Genomic DNA, 20770 nt, shown 5'->3' with positions numbered 1-20770 from the left:
ATCTCATTTTCAGCCAAAAGTCAAATGATGACTATTCATTACAAAAATCTAACAGAAATCTATATAATGTCCAATGTACCAAGATAGTTTTCCTATAAGCTAACAATGCTAAAAACAAATACCAGCTTATAAACTATATTTTAAACTGGTTATCTTTCTTGGCTAGGAATATATAGTGAAAATATGTTAAATAAAATACGCAATAAGTAAAAATAAAGAAGTAGATATTAATTAGCATAATTTATGAAGAAAAATAAATTCTACGAGAGCGTTTTGCTGGTGATGTATATATGCATGGCTCTACTATGTCATTCAGCCAGGCAATAATGGATGGTTTTAAAGATACACATCGAGCCACTAGACAAATATTTTTCTTTATGCTAATATTCCTTCCCTGTTATTTGTCAGAATTCTTATGTCCCTTCCAGTACAATGATTCATTCTGACGGAGCATTCCAGAGGCTACTTTTGAATGTGGATTTAAACTCATTTTTCCATCTACTACAATATTTATTTCAGGTGAGCAACTAGGCACCTGTATCATGGGATGTGAAAAAAAAAAAAAACCATGAACCTACATCCTTGGCCTTCAGAGATATACGAGCCCAGGGTCGGAGTCAGATCTTTTTCTTTCTGCTTCCTAAAGACCCTTAATGTTGGCTGTTTCGTTTTGCTGGTAGTATCATTTAAAAGGTTTAGCTCATAACTTTTCCTCTCAAGAGAAATCCAACAATTAACAGTTTTCCCACATCTATCTCATTATTGTGATGCATAGGATCCTCAGCTAAAAGCAAAGAATATTGCTGATGTGAATGTACAGGCAATACTCACACTCCTACAACTATGGTTCGCCATTAGGAGACTGGAGCAAGAGAACTGGTGCGGATCAAAACTACTGAATGCTATATAATATGCTCTAGGGTGTCATGGCTTACAGGATGGAAGGAAAATGAGAAAGGGGAGTCCGTAAGGAAAGACAGGATGGGAGGAAGGAAGGGGGGGAAGGTAAAAGAGACGAAAGTAAACCTCTATACTTCTATTTAAAGAAAATGTCAGTCATCACATAGAGATACTCTGTCATTATTAATCATGATGCCATGCTAGGTTTATGAATAGTACAATATTTACATATGTATTATAACTATAGGTACGAATGATAAACATATTTAGCTTCTATATTCTCAGGGAAAAAATGATTTGTGTCAGACAGGCACAGAAATATCCCAAGAACATTTTCTAGCTGCCCCTTCCCCTTTTCGAACATGCCTTCAATTAATCAGGAAACTCTGTCACAGTCTTGCAGAGTCTATTCCTCTTCGGGTCACTTCTCAGAGCTTTCATACGTCCCATCATAATAAAGTTTCAGAAAAGTATAAAATCTTAAAATTTAAGGAGAAACTTCTTTGCTCCACTACGTGGTATTGTCAAAGAGGTCTAACTGCCAAACAGTGTAATTTGCTGCTGGGGACTTCTCCAGTGCAGTAAGTCATGAAACAGCTCCCAGCACTTCTGAAGAAGACACGAAACACTCCTGTTTCTCGGAGAAAATGTGAGGCTACTTCTTCTGTTTTTCATAGTACAACTGGTAAAAGACCACAGCCATTCCATTTAAATTCACTTCTACAGTATATAAGGAAAAAAAAATAACAACCAAAAAGTGCACTCCGAAGACACTGCGTGCTGCTTTTGTATGCACACTGCTGACAAAGTCACAGTCCTGCAGAGTCACGGGATGTAAGTTTCAAAATCCTTACAAGTTTCTTTATTAACAATTAACAATTAAAACATAAAGAGTGGTATTATTTAAAAAACAAACCTGGCCATTATGCCACTAACTGCAACTATTTAAATATGTTTCAATTGCTATATATGTATGTATGCATGCACATTTTTATGGAAGGCTACATCCTACTTCCTGGAATAAGTAGCCCTTCGAGATCATTTGTTAAGAGAAGTTTCTTTGATTTTTAAAACTCCACTGACATAGTGCCAGTTAAAATAGCAGAGCTCACAAACAGGAGAATTACAGACTGAGGTTTTGACTCTCCTAAAGGAAGTGATGTCAGGAAAGCGAAGGTGTGTGTGTTCGGCGGGGGTTGGAGGTATGGGGATCAGCTGGGAAATATCTTTGTATTGTGAAATGAGGTATCAGGAAAACTGACCTCACAGACATCCTGTTTTCAGTGGGGAAGAGTATGAGAGCCCCCTCCCAACACACACACACACACACACACACACACACACACACACACACACGCACTGCTGGAATTGATAACAACAATTTTGAACCTGTAGGCTACAAAGCTTTGGCTACAACATCGAATTCGGAAAACAGCACTGTGTTCACTTTCTCTACAAACACTTCCATATGGGACTTCCCCAACATCCAGGTGGGGCCAGTCCAGACAACGTACTTACTCTATATATCCCAGCCATCAATGTCACAGCATACATGAACACCGATAGTCATTGGTATTTATCTTTTCCAACATTTGGAGTGTATCTGCCATCTGTGCAAAACCATGCACACAGCAGAACAGTCTAATTTTCAAAGCTTTCAGAAACGTGTTTTCACTATTACGCATTAGGTCAGTGATCAAGCATTCCTGGAAGGAAAAACTGATCCCACCTAATACTCACAATGTGCCTTTTTAAAAGAACAACTTCCCCAACAGCCTATGAGATAATCTGATACGAAAGCCTTGCCTTCCAGCAGTTCACATTGCGGAATTCGCAATTCTGCCTAAAGAAACTCTTATGAGAGAATTTCCATCTTTAAATGCTTTAGGATAGATAATATGCACAAACTAATAAACGCGGCTCCTCGAGTACCAAAACAATTCCCAAAAAAGCTAACAAAAAGAACCCAACTTTACAGGAAACACCGTCTAAATGAAAGACCAGTAGTAATATTCCTCTTAAAAATTCGGCTTCTTTTGAGCACAAGGCAAACCCCTCTATCACCACATAATCAAAACTAAAAACTGCAATAACAAACAATTAAGCCACAAAATGCTACATAAACAAAGCCACTGGAACCACCAAAGATCTTCCATTTCCTTCAAAAAGCAAAAGGGCAAACTTTCAATCTAGGAATCTATTAACACATGGGTTCCAGGAAAGCATAAGAAAACACCCACAAATCTATTAATAAAACACAAGGTCAACCAAAAGCAACAGGGAACACTTGTGTCTACTTACAGCCGGTAGAGCTTCGCAGTCCCAAGAAATAGCAGCTCAGGAAACAACTGAAGGTTATTTCTGTTTAAACGCCTTTGGAGAAAACAAAGAGAAACAGAGCTTATGTTACACAGAAAATACGTAACGACGAGGCTGTGCTTTGGTAGCATCGTGCCTCCTCCTGCATTTCTAGAAATAACGGAATGACATTCCAGAGAATCCAAGCATCGTACACCAAAAGTTGGTTACACCTTTTATTACATGGCACTTTACACAGTGTCCCGTGTGCTTAGTCAGATGGTACTGGGACCTAAATTCTCAACTCACCCTCTCTGCAACATCAGGCACACATGACTAAATGGGACTTCCTAACCCAGACACAACTTCAATAGAGGATATGCATATTAATACAGTAAACTATGTTCAATGAATTCAGATTCTCAGAAGGTCAAGATTTTCAGCCAAGGCACAGTAGACAGAAATTTCAATTTTATCACTATTTATTTAACTGGGGATAGAGCCTGAGACAGTGTCTATAAGACTTTCTCTTCATAGATGAAGTCAGAATTAAAAAAAAAAAGCTGATCTACTTTCTGTGTGAGTATGCTAAATGATTGCTCCACTGATGCAAAGCTAGGGACTTCGGAGAGATGGCTCAGAGGTTAAGAGCGCTGACTGTTCATTCCAGAGGTCTTGAGTTCAATTCCCAGCAACAACATTGTGGCTCACAACCATCAGTAATGAGATGTGGAGCCTTCTTCTGCAGAATACTGCATATATAACAAGTCTTTAAAGAAAAAAAGCTCTAAACCTCAATCCACAGCTCTTGACTGATCACTGAGTTGATTTTCTTTCTGTGTGAGTAAATAGCATTTCAAATCTGGTTTACTTTCTGTGTGAGTGCGCTAAACTATTGCGTTGCTTTTATTTTGGGGGTGTTTTAGCTGCTTTGAGGAGGAATCTAATTGCAAGATTGTTTTAGATGTTTCAGATGCCTCTAATAGGAATCTAATTACAACTCTACCAAGACCCAATCTATTGTTAAGCTCAATGGGAGTGTGCACACCTACTAGAGAAAGTAAAGTAAGCAAAAGCTATCATTGGTAAACTAACAATCCAACCCTACCAGTTGTATGTAAATACTTTAATCAACTGAGTAACAACTGCCTACTGTTCTGCTTCTCTCAAATCTAAATATGCTGATGGGAAGCTAGTGCAAGCTCTCTATACAAATGTCGTACACGTTGATTGACCTCCAAGACCAATGGCACCCTGAGAAATGTGGAAACTAGTCTTTAGGACAGAGGCTAAAGATGTCCTGACTTTTTTTAAAAAGGTTTATTAGGTGTAATTAAGAGGCTGCTTACTTAGTCTCCACCAGGCAGCAATGAGACCAGCGATTGTATTTTCTAAGAAAGTAGATCCAACCCTAACCTGAATCAGATAATAAGGGATTCTTTTGTCAAAGTCACCTTAAAGCAAAAAAGACCTGCTTGAAGGAACTCTCCATCTGCAATTCGAAGATTCCAAGAAGAAGCTTTATGTATTTTCCTTTGCCTGAAAATGGCAGCCTAAAAGCAGGGTCTGCATTTAAGGGAGTTGCACGGCAGGTGAGCAGAAGAATGAGGGTGGTCAGTGCTGTGGTCTCTGAACATTCTTAGAAGCTGCTCACCTACAGAGCCATGCTCAGCATGTCATAAAATACATACCAATAACAATGTGCTCCAAGGTCCAAAGAGGAGAATTAGCGGTGAAAGGGTGGATTTACCACCATCAGTGCACCGATTTTTGTGAATGAACCACATAATAAAGTGAAACAAAAACCTTTTATTCTATTTCTTTCTATTTCTTTTTCTTGGGCATGATGCTGAGGGGATACTACTTTCACTACCCATTATGTTTCCACTTTAAACAAAATAGCTTCATTGCGACTTTGTGATGATAGCATCTAAGAAAGAGAGAAAACCAAAAAAAAAAAAAAAACTCATTTACAAGCACCGAAAATTCATCCACATTTGGTAAGAGTGACGACAATTTTTCCAGGAAGTTCTTTGGGAGATGTATGCAGAGAATGCCTACCTAACCCCTGTTTCTAAAATGACAGACATGGAGTTGTTTCTTAATCACATTCCAAACACTGGCTTAACAGTCCTTAGTTGATTCTTCAGCCCAAATAGGCATGCTACTTCTGCAAGAGGCAGCTTTAGATAGAGCGCTTGCCCTCCCCACCAAACAGTGCTTTCTAACATCCTGTGTGAAACCCCAGCTATCCTCTGTAAACTCCGCGCCTCCCTTGGCTGTGTCCCCAGAGCGTTTGATAAGGCCCCTTTGCACTGTATAATATTGACTCACGCGCTAGTCTCTTTCCCGCTAGGCTGCGAGCTTCTCAAATGTGAAGACCCGCTCTTTGTTCTCCTTCGTCTTCCTCTGGCACTTACCAGGTTAGAGCTGCATTAAAAACTACAAAGCAATCCCCTGCTCTCATTCAGCACTCCCCAATCTTCCCCGGCATGTGGGAGGTTCGTATTGTGTTGAATGAGGACTGACTGCTCTCTTTGCTTTTTGATACAGTTCAGTGAGGACCCAGTATATTCACTTGATATTAGGACCACTTTGCTTTGGCATGCTCCCTGAGCCACCAGCCACCACCCAGCTAACGGAATCCCTGTCATCCAACATGCTTGCATGTACCCTCAATATGGCCCTCCTTCTTCACTCACCACTCACTTTGTGAGCAACAGCTAAGAGCAAAAAGGAGTTTAGTGCATGTAAATAAACCCCAGCACATAAGTGACTGACAGCTTGTTCTAAACCTCTTAATACATTGGCAATACATTAGCAAAACGTCACAGATTATGAGAAAGTAGATACTGAAGTCCTGGTACTGGTAGTGTCTTTCTCTTTATGGTTGTAACCATTTTTACGTTCCCAGCGTTTCTTAACTGACACCACAAACCCTATCTGATGTGTTTTAGACTATGTGGATCACTTCATTCTTGTTCCAGCATCCTCACAGTGAGTAACACTCCACCACGTGTTTTTGTAAGAAATCTCCAGCTCACAAGCAGAACTAGCATGAGGCTTCCGGTGGTGTGATCCCACACATTGGGCTTCACCATGGCTCTTTGTTCCTCACCGATATTTCTAAATAATGAAATGCTGAAAGTTTCCTTGAGGAAAACCACTGCTATCTGGTCCATTTCTGAAACACTTCTGAGCTAATCAGAAGAAAATATGACACTCAATTTAATATTTAAAAGACATTATCTATGAGAGATTGGCAAGATGGCTCAGTGGGTGAGAAGCTTGCCACCCAAAATTATAAGCCTGGCAAACTGAGTTTGAGTCCTGGAACAAGGATAAAAGGGGAAAGAGGGGCTGGAGAGATGGCCCAGTGGCTATGAGTACTGGTCTTTCAAAGGACCCAGAGTCAATTCTCAAAACACATGGTAGCTCACAACTGTCTGTAACTCCAGCTCTAAGAGTTCCAACACCCTCACATGGACATACATGCAGTCAAAACACCAACCCACATAAAATAAACATAAATAAATCATTTTCGAAAGAAAAAAATTGGAAGGAAAGAAACGACACTACAAAGTTCTTCTGTGGCTTCCACATACACACCTTAGCATGCAGCTCTCCTTGTGTAGTCCAGCACACATGTGAGCACACACATGTACACACATACTAATAATACTAAGTATTTTTTTCTGAATTTAATTATTTCTTCATGACATGGATTGTGTCTAAACTAATCGTGATGCATTTTGTTTTGAGCATGAGGCAAGACAATATCACAAAAATAGCAGGCTTACTAAAGGAAGAGGGATATATTTGGCTCTAGTTCTTTTCCATCATGAACATAGACATGTATACATAATAAGGTTAAATAGATGGAAACTTTTTCAATAAAAAGTCACCAGAGTCCTTCAAATTCAATGAATTATTTAAAAGAAAAAAATCTTGTGAATATCAGAAATTAAATCCCTAAAGGGCATATTTTTAAATCTGCAGTTACTTTAGAGAATATTAAGATACAAAACAATCACAAAACAGAGCTGGAGAACCAGCAATCCTGCTTCTAATACCAAAAAGAAAACATCATAGTGACTTAAGGAGAGGAATGTCATGATGTGACCTCGAATGCAAATGAGCTGACATTTAAAGTGATGGTCCCAGGACAGGACAACAGGAAGGGGTATTGCATAGGATTATTGATGAGAGACCACACAAGGTACTCCGTAAAAAGACCCAGTCATGCCCAAGGACAGATGACAGAGCATAGTCACACCAGTTCTGTGTCATCACCCTGGGATACAGTCTGCCCACAAGATCCGACAACCATTTGAGGAGTCTCTGGATAGTGACTCATGCTTTCAGGAAGATATGTGTGGTGTGCTTCTCTGAGATAGCTTTTCTAAAACCCAAGATAATTAAAGATTCTAGATCTATGCCGCCTGCTGTTTCTGAGTATGACTTTCAGATGGATAAATGATCTCAGGGCTATCAAAACACTGCAAACACTGACTACCTGGATCAGACGCTTTTTCTTAAATTATTATCTTCCATTTGCTCTGGTGATTTATCCTTTCGCGGACACAATAGTATCTTACTTTTCTTAACTTTCATATTAGTTCAATGAATACTTTACCTCAAAATAACCTTCCATCTAATTCAAAATGCAAACTTAAAAGAGTTTACCAAAGCCAATGAAAGAAACTGTGTGCTTCATATCCACAAATCAAGGCAAATATACTTCAGTACCATGCCTTATTCAGTAAAGATTGCCCTAAAAAGTCCCATTGCCCTCCTACTCTTCCTACATAAATGATCAAACTCTTCTTTTTGACTCTTCAGATGAAATTTCTACTTGCCCATTTAAAGTATTGTTTCTTGACATTTGTAAAGCGAATGATTTCATCTTACATATAATACCAAAGTTTACATTTTGGGCAGTTGTATCATCTAGCTTGTTTTAAATGGTTGAAAGCTTTTTTTTCTTCCCAGCAGCACTCGCAATGATTATCTCATCCTCTGTGCCCCATGTTAGGGAAGCCAACCCTTGTTAATAAAAACGCTGTTTCCTGCTGACATCCTTCACTTTATGTTACTCTACGTATTAAGAGAGAATATAAAATACTCTTTAAAAATCCTGAGAAAAATACTCATTTTCTTCATACCATCTGATCCCATGAAGAAACTCAAAGTGAAAGTAAGAAATACAGACGGATAAACATAGTATATTCATACTTTAAGATATAAAATACCTTTAAATTCAACTTCAAAAATTCAAAATTCAAAAGAGAAGTTGTGTTAAAATCTGTAACTGCAGTTTTTTAAGTGCGGTGTACCATGTGTTCTGAGAAACTGAGTACATTTCCTCACTGATCCCTGCACTGTTAGTGTGAGACGGATCGTCATAACTATCTCTATTTGTAACTATCCCTACTGATAACACAAGCAACAATACAATAAATGAGTGCCTTGCATTGGTGAGCTAGCAGATGATATTACAAGGCACCACAGAGCAGGAACTGTTAGTCCACATGAATACCATTATCACCACAGTCTAACAGAATGTGGCATTGCTTTTGCACTAAAGCAGTCTTCCTGATTCCCAGGGAGGATGGATGCTGTAAAGAGGACAGGCAACAGCTTGTGTAGAAGGCATCTTAAAAAGATACTTAGCACCCACAACTTGAAGTCAGCCTTTCTGTCCCCAAGATTCCATTATTACTAATGTCCTCTGACATTCAGCAGATGTAACTTGTTTTGAAAACAGGACAATACATGTAAATTCCATGAATCAAAAAAAAAAAAAAACCCTCCCCTTCTATGCAAGCTTGTGAAATGCACTCTGGAAGGCATAATTCAAGCGGAAAGGTATCCAAAAGCATTGAAAGACAGAACTAAATGTAAAATATTTGACATTCGCTGTTTCCACAAATACACTGAAACAGTGCAAACTCAACCCCTCATTTCAGGGGAAGCATAAAGGAAACAGCATCCAGCAAACAATGTCACAAAGGATGAGCCCAAAACAGATGTGGGAAAAATAAACACCCTCTGCTGCCTTGGAATTTATAAAATAGTCGGCAGTGGCAAAGGGGTCTTCTCGGCACCCTTTGACTTCAGCGTCCATAACAACACACTGCAGTGAACGGATGTTCCACTATACTTGTAGGAGCACTCTCTCATGAAAGCTTCCTAAATCCACAGTCAGTAACAGAATTTTTAAAAGTCCATATGCTGCTTGGACATGCATCAGAATTGAGGCATTTAACAGCTATCAATAGCTTAGCAAAGTTTTACTTTATGTGGTATGCATATTCTGTCTCTGATATATTTAAAAAAAAGTCTACCAAGTTAATGACAGGGATTCTAAACCAATGTGTAAGATGCCAGAAAAGAGTCCCCTGAGATGAACTTGGATTCTTTGCCACAGAGATTAGCATTGTGAGATCTTCTTTACAATAAGAAGCATGAATGTGTTCTGTTGCATATATGCTTTCAGGATTAGTGGGAAGAGGAGTCCTCTACAGCCTGGACAAACAGTGCTATCCTTCAGACCTGTTATACAACATTTTCTCCACTTGAACTCACGTGTTACAACCTACAACCCAACCTCTGTGTGTGCCACAGCTCCCAGCGTCACATTAAGACTTCTTTATGAATGGTATATTCATGTCAAAAGGAAGAATTCAGTACCATCTTACAGGAGAACGTATCTTTTAAGTATTGGTTCATGAAATACAGTGTTTGCTCAAAGATGGCCTTTATCCTAAAGAGATCTAAATGTCAATGTAAAAAAGTGATGAGTTCTACGATTACGAATTTGGTAAAATTTTCAAAAATCTAAGTTATCATACTTATTTCCCGGGAACCCTCACATGGCTACTTCACAATATTGTAGAATTATATTTTTCAAGCAAACTATTCAGTGACAAAGCCACTAGGACTAAAAGTGACCTTTAAATATGAAGAGAATAAAAGCAGACTAGTTGAATGAAGTTTTGTCTGAAAGACAGACCGTTGCAGTATTGATGCAAGAGAGGGGTCTTATTAACTAATTTGAAGAGGAATAAGTTTTTAAAGAGTAAGTCGTGTAATCAAGATTGCACAGGAGAAATGAAATTCAGGCTCTGTGGGAGTCTCTCTTGTCTCATGTTTCCGAGTTTAGAATGGAGTTGAACTGAACACAACTGACTATTTTTCACTCTTGATCCAGCAGAGGATATTAAAGGGTACCTAAATCTCGTAGTGGCTAGATAATTCAATCAACCCCATTCCCCCCTGTTACTCTGTCTCTCTGTCCTGCACCCATCAGCACAGTCTAAAACAGCATCATATAGCCAGCACTCGGAGACTATCCCATCCATGGTGCTTTCCTATTCCTGGAATTACTGTAATGAGTATGTGGTATTTGTGTTGTCCATACAAAGCCATGTTTTTGTATTCCTGGATGCTGCTGCTCCAGAAACATAAGTTAGACAAACATGTATTTCCTTTTGGCAATGTTGGTATATCAAATATGCCACTCACGTTGTGAGGGAATTTTCAAAATGAGAGAAATTGATTTTACCAGTAGAATGCTGAAGACCCAACTGACAGCCATAAAAAGCAAAAGAGCAGAACAAAATGAATATAGCATGACCATAGCTGTGGATAGAGAGCCAGTGAGCAGCATAGGTTTCAGCAGCCTCTGGAATTTCTGCGTTGGAAAAGGAAAGAAAGGGGGGCTAGTGAAAGAGGGAGGGGGAGAGAGAAAGAGACATAGGGAGGGTAGGAGGGAGGGAAGGAGGGAGAAAGGGAGGGAAGGAGGAAAGGAAGGAAGGAAGGAAGGAAGGAAGGAAGGAAGGAAGGAAGGAAGGAAGGAAGGAAGGAAGGAAGGCAAAGATATTATATATATTTAATTAATAACTTCTAAAGAGAACTGCAGAGCTATCCAGCCTCCTGTGATGTCTAAGAAAAAACATACTTCAAGAATCCTAACTTTATGCTGTAACTTTCAAGAATGTACTTTGGTTATTCTTAGTTGATTGGATTGAATCAGCTGGTAAAATCACTTCCTTATAATTTTCTTATCAAACAACAGGAAGCTGTTGTATTGTAGTGTGCATGGTGAGTATTCTCCATGATCTCCCAACTCCTGATAAATAATACTACTAATAAAACAAAGCATTCCAGACACCCTGCCCATGCGCATGGCAGGCCTGGGTGTATGGCAGGAACTGCGTCAACAGGAAGTGTCATATGCTCATGGGGCACAAGCTCCATTAAAACCTATCCCGTTCACAGTGGTCCATAACCACACGCTGATGAAATTGCCAGCATCTGATGCTGTTTTCTCCACAATAGCAAAAGGAAGAAGGAGAGAACAAGGAAAGAGAAAAGTTTTGCAAAGAAAGGAAAAATGTAAAGGAAGGAGAGCAGGAGGAAGGAAAAAGGAAGGAGGGAGGAGAAAAGAAGGACATCTTAACATGTTGACCGGCATTTTTAATCACATCTCCTTCATTAAGTGAAAAATACCTTTCTTTTGTTCTAAAAGTGCTTTGATTTACACATACGGTAACTTTAAGTTAAAATGACCTTGATTTTACAAATTGAAAACCAATTTCATAAAAAGGTACAGATATTATTAACTATTTTCAGATCTCTTTCTCTTTACTAAGTTATAACTTCACCAACATTATGAGTATCTCTGAAGTTTTATTTCTTCATGTTGACAAATGCTATTATTGTTATCATTTCAAAATGAAAACAACTCAGAACCATAAACTGTATGTCAATAAAGTTGATATTTTTCAATTCTGTTTTGGTTTACCACAAAGAAAAAAAACTGAAGTCATGCTTTACTAGCTGAATGGCTGCTACAACATAAACTAATTCTAATGCATTAGCAATTTGGAGTTCAATTTGAAAATTTGTATCTAATTTATGAACAATCACGTAGATTTAAAAATCCATATTTATCATTAATCCATTAATTATTTTCTGTTTCTTACATTGACCACTGAAATTTTGTAGAAAACAAGCAATTTGTGAGTAGATGCTATAACCATAATAATTTGTATGTGGAACTCACACGTTAAGGCTGGGTTTTGTACTTTAGTTTCTTAAAACAATAAACTGAACAAAATTTAAAGTAGTCTTCTTCACAACAGTGTTGAATGCATGTCTTAGTAAAGCTGTCTTGACATTTAATATATTTAAAAATAAATATTTGAAAAGTTTATCCACAATGTTCCTAAGAAATGGCTTAGAATTCCAGAGTCCCAAGGAGATGAATTGGCTGTCAGATAACAATGCGCTTCCATCTGATGGACTTGGCAGTTGTAAACAAATGGAATTTTCTCAGCTTTTCCTCACAAATATGAAATATTTGCTCTCAGCCAACAGCTGGGGTGATTTAAAGAAGTCTTGCATATATATTAGTTTTCATTCAAAATTACAAACCCTCCTCCCACTCTGCAACATCTGACTTAGTCTTTCTAGAATAGAAAATTGTTCTGAGATGAAGTGACATTCTCAGGGGAAGTAAAAGTCAAAAACTAGTATCCTCTTACAGCTCTAATCAAATTTCAGATTTTATGGCATCTCTAGGTTTTTTTTTTTTTTTTGGAAGAGCTAATTTATTTAAGATGAAAGTTCAAATGACATTCTGAAGTGGCTTTAAAAAATATGAAAAAGTGTGCATTGTTATGTTCCTAAAGATTTAAAATTACAATACAAGTGAATGTGAGCAACAGAAAACGTCATCACAGATGATCCTGTGATTGAAAGAGAGCTTCAGAACCAAGCTATCAGGATCACTAAAAGACACTCTTGACCAAAGTCTAGCGTTTCAACGAACATTTAATTACCTATTCATTACATTTTATCAATGCATTTTAAAAATGTGGTCTAAAATATCTTTGAGAGTTTTTCACTAGGTAGGTATATCAGCTATGGACAAACATCTATGAAGCCGATAAAGAATAAATACTTTCAGAGTATTTTACATATTTAACATGGGTTATGAACAGAAGAACTTGGGTATACATCCAAACAATATTTATCTGTTCTCACGTCCTCAGAAAGTACCTCAATGTGGCTAATACATATTAATCCACAGCTACACTGAAATGGACAGACTTTTAAGCTAAAATAAAGTAGACATGACCATGCTTTGCTTGAAGTAATAAAAACAGAGTCCTACATATTCTCAAATGTATTACAAAATTACAAGGCAATTTTCCACTTCTAAACAAGGATAGACTTAACCTTGGTCTTGAACTCAGTGAATCTGAACACACTCTATGTATGTTTAAAATTTTAGATACAAGCAACAAATTTATTTTTCCTAAAATAACTATTAGGACAGGCATGGAAACTTATTAAAATAATTCCTAGTGCTTTTAATACAGACTTTACCTGTCTTAAAAATGAAAACCCACTGAACAAGAATAATCATGACATGAAATCTTTAAATAATATTTCATAGTTCAAAGTCTATATTTTTTCTTATTTCAGATATAAATTTTCTATTATACATTTTTCTATTATACATTTGTATAATTGAATAATATATATTATTGACAGTAATAGTCTTGAAAAACATATACTTATGAGATGTTTATGTCTAAAACAACAGTTTTGAAAGTGTAAAATCTACACTTAAATCTCATGGAAAAAAATGTCAGTGGTGACTGGCGCCCCATAGCAACCTTAATAATTTGTGACTTATTTTTCCCAGCTGTTATATTTTAGAAACTATTATAAAACAATTAACTGGAATTAGGAGTAGTGGTTATTATCAGTGTTCACAGTTAAAAATTAAATACCAAAAAATATAAATCATTGGTGACAACCATTTTTTTTTAAAATGTCCTAAAGTATCAATAATGTTACAAACAGCAACAACATGGATGTTTACAAGATTCTTAGCCAAGCATCTCTTTCCATAAAGTATCATTAACGCAAATAAAATTTCCATTGGTCCTTTCTGCATAAGCCACAGATAACAGATAGGAACACATGTACCTATTTTAGTGCCAAAACAATAACTATGGAGGAAATAAGTGTCTCAGGAAAGCCCTGTACGTTTAAGCCTTAATACAAGTTCATGTTCTTTACCTAGAGACTTGGTTTTTATGCCGGAAAACACTTAGTTGTACCCTTTCTTCTTAAACTTTAAAAGCTAGGCCATGAAACTGAAGACACAACCCTTGAAATCCAAGTGATTTTAAACATGCAGACATGTTGTCATGGGTTTTGGACTGAGAATACTTACAGTCTCTCCAGCTCCTTCAGATCCTGGAAAGCTCCCCTCTCAATGGTGCTGATCTTGTTCTCCATGAGCTGACTGAAATGCAAAACAGAACTGGCTTCTAAATGTCGCCATCTGAGGAGCTTCAACTTAGCAGCCAAAAATCCTGAAATCCCTCTCTCTTGTGTCCATTGTATTTTGCTCTGAATTCTGAGTCACCAGCAAATTTCATAATAAAGCAGGTGAGAGAACTCAGAGGGAGAAGTAGCTTCCATACCAGACCTTTTTTTTTTTTAATTACTAAAGAAGTTTCACAGAGAAGTTACTAATGAAAAGTAAAATCTAAACCTTAAACTGCAAAGTAAGTTGACAATAGAAACTATCCTTTAAAAGCTCGTTTCTTACACTGATTTCACTGGTGTTCCTAACTAAGGAATTCAGTAGCTTGGCACATTCTGAGTTTAATTCGGACCTGGGCATGAACATCATGGATTGGAAAATGCCATAAGGACCAAAGTAATTCCTTAAAACTTAACTCTGGACCCATGGTAGACAAAAATACAAGGCCACTGGATGTAAATATTTACAAACCTGTGTGGCAACATAAATTTACAAATATTGAATCTCAGCTAATGGTTAAATCACAGCTAATTTAAACCACTAATTAGTGTATTAAACATATTGCAATATTTTATGTCAGTTTCAAAACTACAAAATAGGGAATGTAACCCAAAGTGAGACCAGTATATTTGATACATAAATGTCCCCCCAAAATCCGATGAAAAGATGATTGCATGATTTTAGTGTTAATGCTTTTCTCTACATTTTCTCTGAAGGAAAAAAATCTGGATACTCTTACTTCAGTAAGATGAAAGAGCAATCTGCTGAGCCTTCCCAAGTTAACTGTAAGTCCTCCAAGTATAGGACTTCTTCTGTTATTTACTTATATTGTGAAAAGAATGATTCTTCATTTCTATCATTTCTATGTAATGCCCTTAGAGTACAGATCTGAGGTCCTTTCTACCCTACTATCCCCATCATACAGCCACTCTTAAAGGCACACTTACACTAAAAGTTATACAATGGAAAACAAAAAGAAATACAAGAAGACCTTAAACTTTTTTTTAACTGCTCCTGTCTTCAGAAAAGTTTTAAAATCTATGAACATATAGTGATTATACTAAGTATCCTATCTTAAAAACAAAACTCAAGACTCCGAGGAAGGAGACACTTACAGAACTCTGAGGTGCCTGAGACCAGCAAAGTCTGTCTTCGTAATCCTTGTGATGTTATTACCATTCAGATCCCTAAGAGACAACCAAAAAAAATAAATAAACAAATAAATAAAAAAAAATTAACGTTCCTTTTTTATTTCTATCATATTTGGTCAAAGTAAAACTCAAAGCATGTTGGAGCTTTAGGGGAAAAAAACAAAAAACCTTAATTCAATTAGTGTCGCTTAAAAGTAAGCTGGGGAGCTAAGGGAACAAGCCTTTGAAATAGTAGTTTATAAATGTCTCATGTTTACAAAATTCTTGCTGACATATGACAAGAAAACTAAGTGGTGATGTCACCACTAACCCTGGCTTTTGTTGTGTGTTTGTGGCCTGTGTGTGAGAGTGCTTTCGATTTGGGCTTCCTAAAGAATGTGGGAATTTATTTACTGAGGTATTCTGCAATGTCGCTTTTATTTTTAGCACAGCCCCCAAGAATTTTTTTCATGAACTTTAATGAAAAAAAATTCCCTCAAACTATTCGAGAAGAAATTTTTTTAAATTAGAACACTTTGAGGGAGCATTGTGGCCAAAATTCCAGAGGCAAAGAAAAGTGTGTGTCAGGGTCAGGGAGAGCAGGGCACCTCAAAGACCTTCACCCCCCTCCCCTTATAGGTTCCCTGGGTTAGCAGAACTCTTTATTGTAGCTCCTGCCCCCCACCCCCATCCCCGACGCAGTGACTGCGGTTTAAACCACGAGTGGGAACAATAATGGAAGTAGGATTTGGCCTTGACACGTTTGTTCCATTTCTGTGCCACTTTTTCTTCAGTCACAACCTTCTTTTCTGGTCAACAACTAAATTTGCATGGCTTCATTCATTCACAATGTAATTAGCCTTTGGGAGGTTTCCCTGGGTTCCTTCCTGGAAGTTCTATTACTTTCGACTTCCAAACTTCCTGCTGAAATCTGTATTTAAAGTGTTTACTTTGCTAACGGTAGAATTTTATAAACAAGCACCGAGTGTGTGGTTTCCTGAAAACTCCACAAATCTCTCATAAGGATTTTTTTTTCAACCACTAGGTACTCCAATGCCTTTTCTGGAAACCCAGGGCTTTGACAAGTTAGTGTTTACAGTGTTCTGAAGGGCGTGGAATGACGAGAGCTAAATTAGAATTTCTCATCGTTTTCCACCCTTTCTCCCCCAACCAACTGCTCAGAATTGTCTCTAAAGTTATGGGAGTACTTCATGGGCTATTTGTTATCTCCTGCTTTCCGGACCCCAGCATCACATCCTGATGAGACACCCGCGGTAAGGCCCAAATAGCTGGGCACTGGGGACTTAGAAAAATAATCAGGGGAGAGCCCCGGTGGAGCTGGAACTAGGCAAACCTTTGCGGAAAAAAAGGAAAATCCTGGACTTGGGCCCTGAAACTGACAGTGGGGGTGCGGATTGAATCAAGAGGAAGGCAACTGTTGTTGGCCCTGATGACTTTGAGTGCATTAGTGCCGTCCTAGAGTCTTCCTTTCCAGACAGCTAAATGCAGCAAAGAACCGGAATCTCTCCACAATCACCCACGCCACACCAGTCCAGTTTACACCAGCCCAAGTCATGGGCGCCTGCCTGCCTGACCCAAGTGCAACTGGGAGAGTCCGGCGCATCCCGGACTCGGTGGCCGGCTCCTGGCGGAGGGCTCCGCTTCACAAAGAGCCTCTGCGCTTCGCTTCCCTAACTCGGGAAGTGCCCCACCAGGAGCGCGTGGGCCGTCAACCCCGGATCTGCGTTTATTTCTTCATTAAAGACTCGCGCAGACAGGGAGGCGGGGATGTCTGCGGGCGTCAGAGCGCGAAGAGGGGCAGACCGAGCAGCTGCCACCACGTGAAGGAGCTCACAGACTGCCAGCAAGGTGCCCAAGGGCACATAGCCGCAGCGGGAAGAGCTGGAGGGAGAAGCCCAGGGCCACAGGGTCACCAAAGCGATTGGACCCGGCCCAGTAAGTTCCAGACGGAGAACTATGGCTAACTTTACTTAAGCCTTGGGACACAATCATCTGGCAAGTCTCCTACTAAGTGTGTTCGCTTAGCTACTGTTGCCGCTTCCTCCCTGTAAATGAGAGGGGCTTTTAGAAAGTCATGTCCGGGAGACGATGAGTGTTGTTACTGAGCCTATTCTTGCACTCATCCTTCATAGAATATGAAAAGATCCCCAGGGCACCCCCAAGATTCCACACCTCCTCCCCGGCATTTAGAAGAGTACACAAAGCCTGGGAGAGAAAGCTTCTCTTCTTTGAACAGCCTGCCACCCCCCTTTGCCACAGTCTGAAGCAACAAGGTCCTGAAATAACCCGTGTTTGCAACACCGCAAGGTGACTCGTTTTGCAGAGTCTGGGAAACCCAGTCACACCTCCCTTGCCCCGGGCATCCTTGAATTCTAGTCCCAGGCGCCTGTCTCCCCAAGCCAGAAAGAACTGGTCCACAGTCCAGAAGCAGTTTCAAGTGGCGATGGGGGGGGGGGGAGGACAGGAAAAGGACACGCAGCTGCCAGTGATCCGCCCCTCCTTGGCAAAGGCTCCTCCCAGTTTAGTGCCCGCAAGTCTTTTACCTTTTCAGAGGGCCCACCCCCCGGGGATGTGCGTGCTGGAGAGCGTCTGAGAACTGCCCCAGGAACCGGTTTCTACCACACGCGGGCTTTCCAGGCTGAATGCTTGGGGATATTCTACCTCGATGGGAAGGAAGAAAGAATGGGGAGGGTGAAGCGCCCATACTCACAGTCTCTCGGTGTTGCGGGGGATATTCCTGGGCACGCTGCGTAGTGCCAGCCCATGACAGTCCACTGTGCTGCCTGAACAGGAGCACTGGGCCGGGCACGCCTGCGGCGCCACCTTGTTCAAAATCGACAACACTAACCCCAGCGACAGGGACAGTGTTTGCCAGCCAATGCTGCTCATCTTCCCCAACAGGATCCTTGCTTTGGGGGACTTCTCTTTTGCTCTCTATTGAGTGAGAACTGGGCAGTGTCCGAGGCTCGATTCCTGGCGCTGGGCACAGACAGTAATATGGAACAGTAATATAAAGCAGTAGAACTGTCAGAAGCACACGCCTTTCCCCGACTCTCCACGCTTTTTGAGCAAAGCAGATCGGTGGGCAACTTCAGGTCCTGAATATCAATAGGCCCGGGTTAGGCTACGAGGGGACGCTAATGCAGCTGTGAGGACAGAGCGCGTTTTCAACTTGGCGGTAAAAGAGCTCCTACCCGAAACGACCGCAAAGATGCAGGGGTCGGTTGCCTGAGGATGAGCGAGGACTTCTGACCCCAAGGACCCTCTAGAAAATCCGATTCCAGTTGGCAGAGTGCAAGGCTGAGGAGGGGACTTCGATAGTAATGGTGGCCCTGATCAAAGTGGGCTTCCCCCAAGCTAAAAGGTGCAAGAGCCTGGCAGGTCCAGAGCAGAGCCCTCGAAAAGACTGGGCATGGCGCACGCGGGGGCGCACCGGTTGTTCACGCAGTCCTGGGGGCGCCGGGCGGCGCTGCTGGGCTCAGCTCACTGGGCCTCTCCACTCCTGCGGCACAGCAGCAGCCCCAACCCGTCTTCGCCGCCTCCCGACAGCCAAGGATGTCTTGCACACACACATGCACTTCACTGGAGGAGATCTGGGCAATCCCGCCTCCCTCCCGGCGTCCTTGGCGACGCTCTGCACCAGGGCCTGCCCCTGAGGTCACACAGAGAGACAAAAGGGCACTTGGACCGCTGCAGCCCTGAAGAAAAATCCACTAGTCCGCACCTCTGCAGAAAAAATCCAGGAAGTCAAGTTTAGTTAGGAAAGCAAGAGCTCCTAGGAAGATTGAGTGGGAACTGGCTAAGGCAAGACTTGGAGCCAGGCAAGCCAGGAGGAGCAAAGCAAAGGCTAGGTGTCCGCGATGCCAGTGATGTTAGTATGCCCTGATGGGTATACTAAGTGATAGGCGGGAGAATGGGATCTGCTACCCAGGTAGATCACAGTCGACAGCCAACTGGCAGTCGGGTGTCCGCGCTCTTGTCAGCCGCTCCGGTCTCCGGGATACGCCGCAGCTCTGCCGCACACACCTGACGGCGCAGGTAGAAGAAACAACAGCGATGTCCCGAGGTGCACGGCTTCTCAGCCACCCCTCAAGCAGCTCCTGCAAGTGGGTCCTCAACCTCAAAGTGCAGGAAGTTTCCCCAGGCGTTGGATCCGGTCTCCCACTGTCACAGTAGGAGTCCAGCCGCGAACGTGGAGACGCCGTTTAGCCACGGACGCTGCACCTGACTCGGCGACGGCAGTCCAGGCAGCGCTAGCTTCTAGCCCCTTCCCCTCTCGGGGAGGCTTTCGGCGCCTGCGGTTCCCGGGAGGAAGGTGGGGTGGGGGGGAGAGAGAAGGCGGAGACAGAGAGCAGGGGACTGGCGCTCCGGAGCCCCAGGCAAGTGTCTAAACAATAGGACGGACGCGGCTGCCTAAGTCTCTCGCCGGGCTGCTGGAAGGTGGGTTGTTGTTGTAACTGGAGTTGTCCGCTCTGGCTGCTGGGCGCTGAGCGCAGCTGAACAAAAAGACCCCAGCCCGCGCCTCTGGAGTCGCCTGTGGGCCCCCGGGACGTTCCCCTTTCTCCTCAGTACTCCCGCAGCCCCAGGAAAGCTCGGCAGCTCTGGCCTGCGCCCCGAAGCCTGGGCGCTCCCATCCCTCGCCGCCGCCGCCTCCTCCTCCTTTTTTTAACCACCTTCTGCAGCAGCCACAGCCGCCGCCTCCTCCAACCCCCGCCGTCCAGGCGCTCCGCAAATAAATAAACCCAAGTCCGAAGTTAACGCGGCGGCCGGGCTTTATATAGCAGCGGGAAGCACCCACCCTTGGCTCCGCCCCCGCGAGCCCCGCCCCGCCCCCTGGACGCGCGCCGAAAGCCCGCACCTCGCTCGCCTGTGAGAGGTGAGGCCCAGGCTGCTATCGCCCGGGGGGGAGGTGGCGGCGCGCGTTCCCGTGCGCCCCCTGCTCCAGCGAGCCCCAACTCCTATGCCCCGGCAAAGTTTGCCACTAGAAGGAGGCTCCCGGGTCCCCGCCCCAAAACTCCTTGGCCCTTGAGGTGACCCGAGATCCGAGACCGAGGTTCCCAGAAAGAGA

General features: G+C 41.6%; 1 protein-coding gene across 2 annotated transcripts in view; it reads right to left on the bottom strand.

Moving 5' to 3' along the window:
• Slit2 (slit guidance ligand 2) overlaps positions 1–20425 on the bottom strand; it is a 330345-nt gene extending 309920 nt beyond the window's left edge. For both annotated transcript variants that reach the window (XM_050150144.1, XM_050150145.1), the window contains exons 1-4: positions 18413–20425; positions 15667–15738; positions 14456–14527; positions 3202–3273 (exon numbers count right to left, since the gene is read on the bottom strand). In XM_050150144.1, the coding sequence (XP_050006101.1) occupies positions 3202–3273; positions 14456–14527; positions 15667–15738; positions 18413–18591 (395 nt within the window). In that variant the 5' untranslated portion in view covers positions 18592–20425. The remainder of the gene's footprint in view (positions 1–3201; positions 3274–14455; positions 14528–15666; positions 15739–18412) is intronic.
• Between the last annotated feature and the right edge of the window lie 345 nt (positions 20426–20770).

The sequence above is a fragment of the Alexandromys fortis genome, unplaced genomic scaffold, assembly GCF_014885135.2.
Source record: "Alexandromys fortis isolate MF-2015 unplaced genomic scaffold, M_Fortis_MF-2015_v1.1 scaffold_0, whole genome shotgun sequence".
NCBI lineage: Eukaryota > Metazoa > Chordata > Mammalia > Rodentia > Cricetidae > Alexandromys > Alexandromys fortis.
This window is presented reverse-complemented; position numbering and strand designations above follow the sequence as displayed.